Source organism: Lissotriton vulgaris, chromosome 11 (assembly GCF_964263255.1).
Source record: "Lissotriton vulgaris chromosome 11, aLisVul1.2, whole genome shotgun sequence".
Taxonomy (NCBI): domain Eukaryota; kingdom Metazoa; phylum Chordata; class Amphibia; order Caudata; family Salamandridae; genus Lissotriton; species Lissotriton vulgaris.
In genome coordinates, this window is record NC_141699.1 from 1,064,291,528 (window position 1) to 1,064,305,138 (window position 13,611).

At 44.7% G+C, this 13,611-nt stretch overlaps 1 protein-coding gene across 1 annotated transcript; it reads right to left on the bottom strand.

Moving 5' to 3' along the window:
* Nucleotides 1-4,849: 4,849 nt before the first annotated feature.
* On the bottom strand, nucleotides 4,850-6,299 carry TEDDM1 (transmembrane epididymal protein 1). The gene has a single exon (XM_086944437.1). The coding sequence runs from the start codon at nucleotides 6,089-6,091 to the stop codon at nucleotides 5,162-5,164; it is 930 nt and encodes a 309-aa protein (XP_086800563.1). The 5' UTR covers nucleotides 6,092-6,299; the 3' UTR covers nucleotides 4,850-5,161.
* Between the last annotated feature and the right edge of the window lie 7,312 nt (nucleotides 6,300-13,611).

Here is a 13,611-nt window from a genome sequence, read left to right on the forward strand (position 1 = left end):
ATGTTTAGCCAACAAGGGGAGCTGAAGTTCATTGATTAAAAAGCCAGGTTTTGAGGTTTTTGCGGAAGACCAGAGGGGGGTACTAGTCTTGATTGAGTGAGGCAGTGTGTTCCACAATTTCGGTGCGGCTACGAGAAATCTTCTGTCACCCCAGTTGACAGATTTGGTTCGGGGGACCAGCAGTTCCAAGGAACTGGAGGAGCGCAGTGTTCTGGAAGGGCAGTAGGGGGTTAGGTTCTGAGTGAAGAACACTGGTCCGGCATTGTGTAAAGCCTTGTATACCAAGCACAGGGATTTGAACTTAATCCTCTTCTTCACCAGAAGCCAGTGAAGTTGTCTTATGGTGGGTGACACCGGTTGGTATTTGGGGATTCGCCCTAGGAGCCTGCGGCCGCGTTCTGAATAGCCTGCATTTTCAATAACACTCTCTCCTGGGCACCTAGAAACAAAGCATTACAATAGTCTAGGGTGGAGAGTACCAGGGAGCTTACCAATGTTTTGGCAGTGTTTTCAGGTAGAAAGGGCAGAATTTTCTTGATGAGCCTTAATTTATGAAAGGCTGAGGAGGATATCTGGTTAGCATGTGGTAAGAAGTTCAGACGATTGTCGAACAGGACTCCCAGGTTCCTCACCTTGTTAACCGGGTCTGGGGGCTGGCCCATAGGTGAAGGCCACCAAAGGGGGGACCACTCCGGGGAAAGATTGCCAAAAATTACAACTTCCGATTTATCGGAGTTTAATTTCAAGCAGTTGTGTGCCATCCAGTTCCCGATTGCCAGCATGCCCTGGTTGAACAAGTTGGCTTTCTGAGGCCCGTCGTTTTTGACGGCGAGGACCAATTGAGTGTCATCTGCGTAGGACGTGAGGCTCATCCCATGTGCCCTGATGACATTGGCAAGGTCAGACACATAAATGTTGAATAGTGTCGGACTGAGGGATGAGCCTTGGGGGACTCCACATGGTAGTGACAGGGGGGAGGATTCAAAAGGTCCTACGGTGACGACCTGGGTCCTGTTAGCCAGGAAGGAAGCAAGAAGATTTTTAGCGTTGCCTCGAATGCCTATGCTCTCGACAGGGTCGACCAAGGTGGTATGGTCGACCGTGTCGAAGGCAGCCGACAGATCCAATAATATCAGGACAGCAGTGCCTTCCGCATCCCGGATGGATCTGATGTCGTCCGCCGCTTTGACCAAGGCCGTCTCAGTTCCATGGAAACGGCGGAAGCCAAACTGCGATTCGTCCAGGCATTTGTTTTCCTCGATAAAGGAAGAGAGTTGGGCATTAATGATTTTTTCCACTATTTTCGCTAGTAGTGGGAGACTGGCGATGGGGCGGTAACTTTTGAGTTCTTCTTTATCAAGGGTAGGTTTTTTGAGAAGCGGTTTTATAAGAGTTTTCTTTAGTGTCTCAGGGTAGGTACCGGTGCTAAACATGGAATTGCAGATATCAGTTATGGCCGGGAGAACTGCATCCATGATTGGCCGCAGAACCTTCAGGGGGCAAGGGTCTAGGGCCGAGCCGGATTTAATGGAGGATACAATGTTTAGCACCTGCGGACAGGTCACCTCTCTAAACTGAGGGAGGATTGGTCCGTCAAGTTGAATTGATGGCCTGTGGGAAGGGGTTGCGTTGTTGGCGAAGACCCGATAAATGTCGTCAACTTTACTGAAGAAAAACTTGGACAAAGCATCACAGAGAGCTTGGGACGGGGGAGGTGTGAGATCGACAGAGAGACCTGCTAATTGTTTGGTGGTCTCATATAGAGATTTATTCGAGTTTTGTGCAGTAATACTTTTTTTTGCGTCAAAAATAGGATTTTTGTATTTTGCTACAGACTCTTTGTACAGGGATTTGGCTTCGGGAGTGTAGTCCTTCCGCCAGTGTCTCTCTCTGTTTCGACACTGTTGCTTTTGTGTACGCAATTCCTCCGTGTACCACGGGGCCGACGGGGTAGATCTGTTGCGTGACCGTTGTTTAACTTGGGCCAAGTCTTTGGCTGCCGAGCTAATCCAGTTGTGAAATTGGGAAGTAGCGGTGTTAGGGTCGGGAGATAGAGTGGGGAGGGTATCATTGAGCAAGGTTTTCAGCCTGCATTCATCTATGTCATCCCATGCCAGGTAGGGTTGACGGGGATTGGGGTTAGGTTTGTCGGCCAAGGGGTCGTGTACTTGTAGTGATGCCAAGATGAGATGGTGATCAGACCAAATTAAGGGGAGTATTTCTGTGAGTTGGAGGCCCGTGGCATTAGAAAAAATGCCATCTAACGTGTGACCTCCTTCGTGCGTAGGGGAGTGAACCAGGGGGAGAAGGCCAAAGGTGGACATGTCAGCTAAGAGCGTAGCAGTATCGGGATTGTCAGGAACGTCAAAATGAAAATTAAAATCACCTAGGATAGTGAAGGAGTTGTCCAGCGCAGATGTTTCCAAAAAGGACCTATGAGCCCCAAGGAAATCGTTCCTGGGCCCCGGGGACAGATAGAGGAGAATCCCTTTAAAGGTATAAGAAGGGGACAGTTTGATTGCAAATTCTAAGGCTTCACAGGAAGTCTGTGAAATCATCGTGAACCTTACAGTGTAAGTGTCACGAGCAAAGATGGCAATACCACCACCTTTTTTCTTAGTTTGCCTATCCAGTCTGTAGGTGGTAAACCCGGCAGGAACGGCTATGACTAGATCCGGGTCAGACGCTTGGCCCATCCATATTTCTGTCATAAACATAAGATCTATTTTATGATCCTGGATCAGCTCATGGATGTCTTGGCTGTGTTTGCCAAGTGAGCGGACGTTCGCGAGCGCAATGGTGTAGGTTTCCGTAGAGTGGTGCTTACCACCAGGGGGTGATTTGCGGGTGGAAGGTATCATGGCGTGACAGCCTGGGCAGTATGCAACTGGGCTTGTGAACAAAGAGTTTGGGTGAAATATGAGACATGACTGACTGGCCGTGGAGCGAAGAAGCTGTAGCTGGGCGGCAGAGTAATGGATACGTGGGGGTAGAAGGGGCAGACTAGGGGGGGTGGCCCTAGGCCCGGGCCAAGCGCGGACGGGCGCAGACGGGCTTGCATTTGGCGCGCCTTCGGCGCACCGCCGGCGCGCCCGCTGCGCCCGCCCGCTGCGCGGTCGGGCGAATCGGTTGTTAATATACATAGTTGGGCGGGGCGGGAGGAGGGTGGGAGGGGCGCAGAGCAAACCGGCCAGCCTTCCCAACTAAAGATGGCGCCCAAAGTAATGCTGAGAGCTTCCCAGCGCCTGAGTACAGCGGCGCTGTGGGAAGAGAACGTGCCAAAGCCTCGGCAAATTAATCTCGCCTTGAGGTGGGGGGGAGGGGATATAAAATAGCACCTGGTAAAATATATTACAGATTTTAAAATAAACGGATTAGCAATTCAATCGTTTTTCAATCAGTTTATTGCTACAAAGTGCAAGTGAGCAAAGCAAACCTCCGGCTTCCGCCTCAGAGGGAAAACATCAACAGATACTGGGGAGTGAGGGTAACGCCCTTAAATACCCTGGGAGGGCGGGAGGGGCGCAGAGGAAACCGGCCAGCCTTCCCAACTAAAGATGGCGCCCAAAGTAATGCTGAGAGCTTCCCAGCGCCTGAGTACAGCGGCGCTGTGGGAAGAGAACGTGCCAAAGCCTCGGCAAATTAATCTCGCCTTGAGGTGGGGGGGAGGGGATATAAAATAGCACCTGGTAAAATATATTACAGATTTTAAAATAAACGGATTAGCAATTCAATCGTTTTTCAATCAGTTTATTGCTACAAAGTGCAAGTGAGCAAACCATACCTCCGGCTTCCGCCTCAGAGGGAAAACATCAACAGATACTGGGGAGTGAGGGTAACGCCCTTAAATACCCTGGGAGGGCGGGAGGGGCGCAGAGCAAACCGGCCAGCCTTCCCAACTAAAGATGGCGCCCAAAGTAATGCTGAGAGCTTCCCAGCGCCTGAGTACAGCGGCGCTGTGGGAAGAGAACGTGCCAAAGCCTCTGCAAATTAATCTCGCCTTGAGGTGAGGGGGCGGGGATATAAAATAGCACCTGGTAAAATATATTACAGATTTTAAAATAAACGGATTAGCAATTCAATCGTTTTTCAATCAGTTTAATGCTACAAAGTGCAAGTGAGCAAAGCAAACCTCCGGCTTCCGCCTCAGAGGGAAAACATCAACAGATGACTAACGACTGGTCTGCTTAGAGCAACAGATAAACTGAATAGTATTTGTTCTCATACAGCCATGCACTAACAAACACACAGACAACAAACATAGACCTAAGCAGATATCAAATACAGGCACAAAACCAGACAACATACGAGGGTGCACAGTTCAGTGCACACACAGAGCCAGATCTATCTACACTTCACACTGCATCACAAGGGTGGCGCAAGTGAGTTGTCACGCTAGCACCCATGATTTGTGACACAAAGCTGTGTCTACGAGTAATGGTAGACTGGGCTTTGCACCAAAAAATAATGCCTCCTTGAAGCAACAAATTAACATAAATATTTTTATTTCTCCAAACTTTTCAAACTTTGCATGTGTGTGTGTGTGTGTGCTGCCAGGCAGCCTGATTGTGCACCAGTGCGTGAGAAAAGCAGCTTAGTAGCTATGGTGCTGTCCTGCTCTCTCCCTTTCACACAATGCAGCACAGCAAATTTGATTGCATGAAATAATACTGTTCTGTGCTCAAGGAACTGGTTTTCCAGTGAAGCCCCCAGCCTGAGTGAAATTTTAACTAACCCACATTTTTGTTTGCCAATATGAGTGTGTCTGTCACTCCTTTACTGCATTACCTCTGTGATGAGCTCTGGAGCATACTAGCATACACACACACACACACTAAAAAAATAGTAGTTCTTGAAAACAGCAGGTATAATTTATTCATAGCATCTTAGGTTCATACTTAGACCATTCATAAGGCCACAGTGCAGGCCCTCAGGATGACCTTCCACTGCTCATTTCTTCAAGGTCTGAGCAAACCTGGAAGGGGCAATGTGTATTAGCAGCAGCAATCGAAATGATCGGTGAGCTTGGTGCTCACTGTGTGGTCTCCCAGAGTCTCTCGGATATCACCAGCATGGTCACCATTTTCATCAGCTCTCAGTGTCCCATCAAATCAACATCAATGCCTCCACTTTACCAACTTCACCAATTCACTTTAGAAAGTCACAACACTTCCTCCTCCCAGGTTTTCTCCGCCTCCTCCACATCCTGAGCCGCCAGCTTCTCCAACTCCTCCGGATGCTTCCCTATCCCGTTCCATCCCAACCGGTACAACCCCTTGGACGGCACGCCGCGGCATCTTGGCTCGTTCAGCCTACTCGGCAAGAACTTGTGTAGAACTTTGGTGAGTCCAAATATGCCAGCCAGCAAAGCCGCGTTGACCGCCAGGTGCCAGCAGTAGAAGTTAGTTAAGAACATCAGGTTCTCCATGTTGGTGTCATCCCAACGAACCCCGGTTGGCGGACGGAAGAGGATGAAGGCGGCGTGGAGAAGCCAGGTCCCCTGTACCATGACCATTAGAGTCTTGGCGAACCACAGGCGCCGGTAGTTGGGCCTCCAGAGCTCCACGGTGAGGATAAGCGAGGTGAATAAGCAGGTCATAAGAAGCAGGGAGTGTATCTGGTTCTCCACACCATCTTTGCCGTGCATGTGAAACTTCAAGAGCAGCGTGGTGACGTAGAACGCCACGCACAGCGCCACCTGCTCCAGCAAGATCAGCCGCTTGGGTAGACACGCCTGGCTCACGATGTCCAACCAGCCGCTGAACGCAAAGTAGCCGTACATGGTCACGTGCTGCCATTCGTTGGGGTGTTGGAACCGGAACGCGGGGTCGGATAGCTCATAGAAGTAAAACTTGTTGACCCCAGGGGGGTAAAAGAACTCGGCCATGACGGCCATGGTGCCGTAGATGACTTTCAAGACCCCTTCCGCAGGGATGTGTCGTAGGGCTCCCCTGAGCCCGGGTGGCCTCTTGCACTCCTGGTACTGAGTCCTCTGCCCATTCAGAACCCTCCAGGAGAACCTGAAGGCATAAAAGAGGCCAAAGGAAAGAAAAGCCAGACCTGGGGAGATGTGTCCAATGAACGATCCCATTGTGAAGGCGAGATCCAAGCGCCTCGAGGCACCTTAGGGTATTGGGAGCTGCACAAACGTGTTCAGTAGTGTAGGTAGGCAGGAGTTAAAGCAACTTTCAAAAGCGCGGGAAACTCCTGTCAGGCGGCGAGAGGAGAGGGGACCAGTCCAGCTGCCACTGACTGCCCTGAGCAGCTCAGCCGCGCGCGCTGATCACAGCCGCGGTTTGCTGTCTAGTCAGAGCACCTGTTCCGCTCAAGAATAAATGTTCTCGCTCCGCCCTTCGGTAATCACGAACTCGTGGGCGTGTTCAGCAGAGGATTACCAAGGCACGTCCTACCGCACGCAGAAATCAGTGCGGGACAAACAGAGGAAAAAAAGTGCTGCAGTGATTGTGCAGAAGTAGAGATTGAGAAGACGAGCGTCAAAACGGGGTTCAGAAAAAAAAGGGCTGCTTTTGGGAAGGGAAACTGGAAGTAAAGAAAAAAGGGGGGAGAAAGGAAGAAAGGAGAGCTGAAAGGAAGGAGACAAAAAGGGAAGAGAGAGAGGAAAGTAAAGAGAACGTTTAGAATGAATGAAGGTAAAAGAATGAATGAAGAGAGAATGGAAGGAAGGGGCGATTCAGTTTGTTTTGTAAAGCAAAAAAGGTAACTAAGTGGCCACGTGAAACATAGTGCCTGCCCTGGTGGCAGGTCATCTGAAAGCATAGAGATCTAAGAAGTGTTCTAATATGGTAAAAAAGTGGTACTAAAATAGGGCGTCAAAATCTTCAAGTGTTCCATCAGCCTGTGTTCTTCACTACACTGCACCTAAATGATGCATGCAGTCCTTATTTTGTCATTGCACATGTGTGCTTATTGTGCACAAAAATAACTTGTGTAAAAAAAATATCATGATGGCAAGAATAGCAAGGGAAAGAACATTTCAGGGAAGAATATCCTGTTTGTGTTTGTCGTAATTTTTTTATGTAGTTCATAGATTTGTCATTATGTTGTAATGTTTTCTGATTTTGTGTGTTAAAATTATAAATATGCTATTGCTAATTTTAAGTAATTTTTTTGTAGTTTTATTATTAATTTGGTTATATTTTGAATGTGTTATTTTTTGTTTAATTAAATTTTTGCATTATTTGCTGGGTTTTGTGTTTGTAGGTGAGAAGGGTGGGATTTAAAAAAATCCTATATTTAATTCTTCGTACATTTTCTTACTTTTATACAATTTTATTTGGTAATTAAATTAATAAAAATGTAAATCATATAACTGATACTTTATGTAACTCCTTTTTTTAAAAATTGTTAATATTTTTTTATTTTTAATGATTATCAATTATGTAAATGTTTAATTGAAAAAAAAATTGTAAATTGTAATTACTATTTTTATTTTAATTGGATATTGTGATTAATAGTTATGTAAATAACTTTAATATGTTAATTATTTGCTTTATTTTTATGTAATACATTTTGTTTTCGTTATAGTATAGTTGTGTACTTTTTTATTTATTTGACGTATTATTTAATGTTTTTTGCGGTTTGCTGGGCTGGTAAGGGAGTAAGGTGAAAAGTGGTTTTACTATTTTTTTGTGCTTTTAATTAGCAGGACTTTTGCCATGAAGGGCTTTAAAAATAGTGCTTCCCAGCTTGAAAACACACCTCTTAGCCACAGGGAGCCAGTGTAGCTTTTTCAAAATAGGTGTCACCTGCTGCCAGATGAGTCTGGCAGCTTGGTTCTAAACCAACTGAAGACTTCTCAGTTGATAGGCGGGGATGCCACAATATAAGAGTTAGCATATCATAGATAACCAAGGCTAAAATAACCAAGGTCAAAGTTTTCCTAGACAGAAATCTACTAATCTCCCTTATTCTCCGTAATTTGAAGAAACTTGCGGAAACCACTGAACCGATTTGGGCATTCATTGACAGATTGCTGGAGATCACGATGCCTAGGCTTTTGGCAGAGGTTGCAGGCACCGGGGAGTTGCTTAGAGAGTATGGTGAGAAATTGGAATGCCAAGGATTAGCAGAGCCACCTGTAAGAATCAGCTCAGTTTTGTCAGGGTTCAACTTAAGTTGGTTGTTATTCATCCAGTCACTTATAAAGATCATGGTAGTTTGAAAGTGGATGACTGAGGATGCTGATGAGTCGATGTCAAACACCAATTAGGGATCATCAGCATAGCTGAACGCCCCAATCCTTTTTTCTCTCAGAGATTGAATTAGAGGGAGAAGATACAAATTAAAGAGAAGTGGAGAAAGGGAGGAGCCTTGGGGGACCCCACAAATCAGTTTTCTCTTGTTGGACGAGAAATTAGCACTGCTTGGAACGGTTGCTAAGGAAGGAGGAAAGCCATCTCAACGGCAGACCCTGGATCCTGGCATTTCTGACGGGATAAGATCTCCTCAAGTCAGCAACCAGCAACTGGGAGGACTCATGCCATCCCACCACATGTGAAATTGATGGCAGTATTACACATGTTGTACTCTGGGTCTTTCCTGATAGCCCTGCTATGTTTGCTGCCATATCACAGGGTGCTATTTCCGCATTCAGTCATCTGAGTTGGATGCCATCATCAAGCTTACACTGAAGTACCTGTTCTTTCGAAAAACCAGCCAACAACAACTAGCCACCAAGCTAGATTTTTTTGACATTGTAGGATTCCCTTATTTGCTTGGTACAATTGACCGCACCCATGTGCAATTGGTGCCACCTGAAGCTACTGCACATATTTTCCTTCATTGTAAGCATAATTACTCCATTTTGTGTGCAGTCAATTGTTGACCATAATGGGCTCTTTACCAATGTCCTAGCAAAGCACCAAGAAATGTCCATGATGCCTACATCTTTGAGAACAACACCATCAATAAACATTTCGAGAATGGAAGCTATGGAAATGAGCTACTATTGGTATGTCAAATTGCACATCTACTATACCTATGTGGGTGAAAAACTGAGTAGCAAAAATCAAATTTAAACAAAAATAAGGTGTAAAATATACACATAGTGGGTGAATGAAACCAATCAGATAGCCAGTTGTGTACCATTGGGAGTACATTTTACTACTTTCTCAAGCAATGCAGGTCAGCAAACAAGGTTGTTGTGCTCTCATGACCAATTGAGAGAGGGCACATCCATAATACCAGCTAGGATATGGGCATATTTTCTTTTTCCGTGTGCTGGGGCACCGTGTGCAGTCTACCAACAACACAGGTACCCTTGCACCATAGTGCACATGTGTCATTGTTATAGGCTGTAAACTCCTTACTGGTAGGAAGGGATAACATTGCAAATACAAAATAAAACTGAAATCATTAATCCTCTTACTAGGTGTGCTGCAGATGGTAGTACATGTTGACAGACAAACTATTAGGAGTACAAAAGATATGTCCCAATCTTACGTGTGTGTCTGGGATCCACATCAATTAATGTATGAACATAGTTATTAGCTACAGCGAGTCTGGCAATGTGTGGAATACATTATGGTAATCCATGTGAATGGGCATGACTCATCCATGGAATGTCTGCCAGCCAGAAATGCCAGATAAGTCCATATAAGAATGCTGTCTTGCAACCACACTCAAGGGAACTCAGAAATGGGTGTAGTGGTTGTGTAAAATAACACATAAATATTTTGTATCTACCCCTGTCACCTCAAGTGACACAAGGGCAAAGCAAAGGCTTGCTTTGCACATAGTATGGGCTCACAGTTGTAGCATTGTAAGCATAACTAAGATACCCTTGTAACAATAAAAGATTACCTCTGTATCATGGCAATCCATTTTCCTATGCAATCAATAAACATGTTGGGCGCTTTTGGTATTCACAGAAGGCACTTACTACTTTTGCCTTCTGTGAATACCAAAAGTAGTAAGTTTAGGAGTTTGTCTCAGATTAGTTCTGTGAATCGGGTCCCTATTGATTGTTTTCCTGCAGGAAGGTGCCTGGTCTGCACACAGGCACCCTTTCCCCCATGGCACAAGGGTGCCTGTATATGCGCCAAGCAGCCACAAATGCACAGGCACAAGGAGAGACCAGAAAAGTGCCACATCTTGATAGATATTGCATAATCCTGCCCTCTCTATTTGACACAGCACACTAGAGAATGTTATCTTGCTGCATGGTGCTGCCTCCATTTTTGATAAATCAGGCCCCAGGATGGTATGCACAATGCGGTCGCGGAGAAGGACAGTGCCCAGAAAGATGTAATTAAGGGGGTCTTGTTTTACCTTGTGAGTGATGGTGAGAGACTGATGGGGTTGTATTTGGACCCACTCATGGAAACCTTTAAGACTAGAAATATGCTGTCCACCTATTCCATTTTGTAAAGGACTTGTGTGGTCGTGTAGTCACACCTTTGTCATAATTTACTTATGAGTATGCTAAGAACAACATATACGTTTTTTTATATTGTTTGATAAACACGTTCCTAGTTATTTGTTAATCCCGAAAAGGTAACTGACACCCACTCATGTTGTCAGCTGCAAATGGTACAGATTACTGATACTTGCCCTTGGCATTTGGGTCTGGGAAAGACGCTATTTCACATATGTCATATGGTTTGCACCACTTGAAAGAAATGTTAGAAGATAATTGTTACTTGCAAGCACAAAACACATTATTGCACATTGATATGTTACACAATAATAAAAATGTTCTTGAGTGGTGGAGCGTGGCTGGGTCGGGTATAGGGGGTGAAGTCGATAGACTACGACAAGGGAAAATAACATTTCAAAAAAGAAAAACACTTTCCTCGCACTAGTAATATGAAGAGCACAGGGTAAGTGTTTTTCTTTTTTTATATTTTATTTTCCCTCAACATTGTCTGTCGTCTTCACCGCCCCGCCCCCACCTCGCCGCTCTTACCCGCTCCAGCCGCGACTGCGCAACACCCATTGCCTTTTGATGCTGCCCCAGATTTACAAGGCCTGGGCAGTGTCAAAAACTAAGGCCAGGAAATACCTGGTCTTAGAATGGTGATACAAGGTGAAATTATTAATTTCTCATTTTTGGCTCTTTCTATGCATTCAGCAGCACACATAGAAAGAGCAAATCACCATTATTGATTGTTTATGTGCAGGAAGGTGTCCCTTCCTGCGCATAAACAATTGCCCCTGCAGTGCAGGCACGCTTGCAAAGTGGCGCTAGTCAGTTTTTTTAGCGCCAGCATTAGGGGAAACACAGGGGTGCTGTATTCTTGTGAATATGGTGCATCCTTGCATTTTGAAAAAATGCCAGAATGGTAGTTACCAAATTTGGGATAACACCGCACTCCGAAATTGTTTTGTAAATATGCCCCTATGTGTTGTGATTGCCTCTTTAGAAAGTGTTATTGATAGTAGTAATTACATCCTTTAAACAATTATGATCGGATACATACATCTGCTAATCATCTACAAATGTGGAGGTTGGTATTCTTTGTCATAGTTAGTGATGCATTAATTATTTGACAGAGGTGACGTTTCTAATAACAGAATGCCACATGCATCAACAGAAGGAATTGCGATTCATAAATAGCGATTTTTAAGGAATCGCTATTTAGGAATTGCAAAAGCCTATGCATGTAGGAATCGCTAGAAAAATAGCGATGCCTACACATTCCTTAATTGCTACTCGCAAATTGCTAGTCGCAATTAAAGAATGCCGTCCCAGGCCCATAGGAATGAATTGGAGATTGCATGAGCAATTTGCGAGTACCAGTAGGTACTCGCAAATTGCTCATGCAATTTCCAGGGTGCAAGAGTGTCAAAATGACACCATGTTGCACCCCTGAAATTGATCTGTGCACATATGTTGCACACACACACATGCCCTTAGGGCATGTGTGTGCGCAACATGAAACTTTGAAAAATGCACAAAAGTGCATTTTTCAAAGTTTTTGCAAAGTACCACGAAGTTCAACTTCATGGTAATTTGCTACTCCTATTAGCGAAATCGCTAATGTTTTAACTTTAATGCATTGCATTTAAGGAATCTCAAGTTGGGATTCCTTAAATGCAATCACAATTTAAGGAATCGCTATTTAGAGATTCCTTAAACTGTGATTTTTGCGTTTGGGATGATGCATCCCAAATGCAAAAATACCGGTCGCAAAGGGGCAGATTCTGAGAATCTGCCCGTTTGCGACCGATTTTTCCTTTGATGCATGTGCCTGAATATATTTCACAGACCATGGAATACATTAAGCGACATCATCAAACGTCTGTTAAGTGCTCTTTACACATGGGATTTGAGACATTTACATAGCTTTGTATGACAATCAGATAGTTATGTTTTAGAAAATTGCTGAGGAGCTATAAGCATCCTTTTTTGGTAAGTGGATATGCACATAAAAAATGGCTAAGTTACTATTCTTTGTACTTCATAAAGTAATGATGTCAGAGAGTGAATACAAACCAGTTGGTCCAGTGATCTCCAGCCTCAGTAGTTCCATTAAATCTGCTTTCTTGAGACCACATCAGCCAGTATACGTTGAATTTGGTGGCCGAAGCAGTCTACACATGTGACGGGAGCAGATATCTTCACTCCTGCCCCTACCGAATGCAGGGTTTTCTTTGGCCATACCCTTGGCTGACTCTCCATCCTACCTCAAGCATCCAAGGGAGGTAGTGGACAATAAACTATATCAAGGCCACTTCCTCCCTCTTTTCAAAGTTTTTCTCTCTCTCCTTACCACACACGACACACGCACACTCAATATCAATGGGAAAAAAAATAGTAAAAACCCCAAACACCCCTAACTAACCCTCAAAACTTCTCCAAACAGAAAAACAAAGAACAATTTGTAAAGACAATACACTTATTGACACACAAATCACCATAGCAGACACTATTCTTCACTGACAGAACAAATGACACAACCTAAAATCTCACACAATCCCCAATCACAAATACACAAAGAGAAAGTGAAAGTACATTTCATACTCTTCCTGGTAGGGGCCAAGCAAGACATTTTGATGGTACACAATGTTCTATTTTACAACGTTGGCGGCCACACAAGAAATGTTAACATTAGGCAGCCTCATATAATTCCATGCATGGGCCCCACAAAGCTCGTTTGTCCTATTTAGCATACCATCTTACAGCACAGGGGCTAGGCAAGACATGTGTGTGCACAGCATACCATTTTAACAAACAGTGGGTACATAGGACATGTTAGAGGTGCTGGCTGTGTTACCAATCTACCTTTACCTCACTGATGGACAGCACACACATTTTGCTCTACATTGTTAAATGTTAATATTTACTTGTATAGCGCACGTACACCAGGTTGGTTTCTTGGCGCTGCTCTGAAGGGTTCAATCGGAAGTGACGCTGCACAGCGCTGCAATGCACCTTGCTGCACAGTGTCGTTGCATGACAAGAACAAACCTACATTTCTGTTTACTCAGAGTGATGTTGCATTAACTATTGCTTAGTGCAAAATGATGAAAGCTTTCAACATAGTGCTAGGGTGTCTGCATTAGAGGCAGGTTGTGTGGTTAGCAGTGGGGACACCCTGTAAAATGTGTATGCACATTACATTAAAATTGTGCAGGTTTAGACATTTT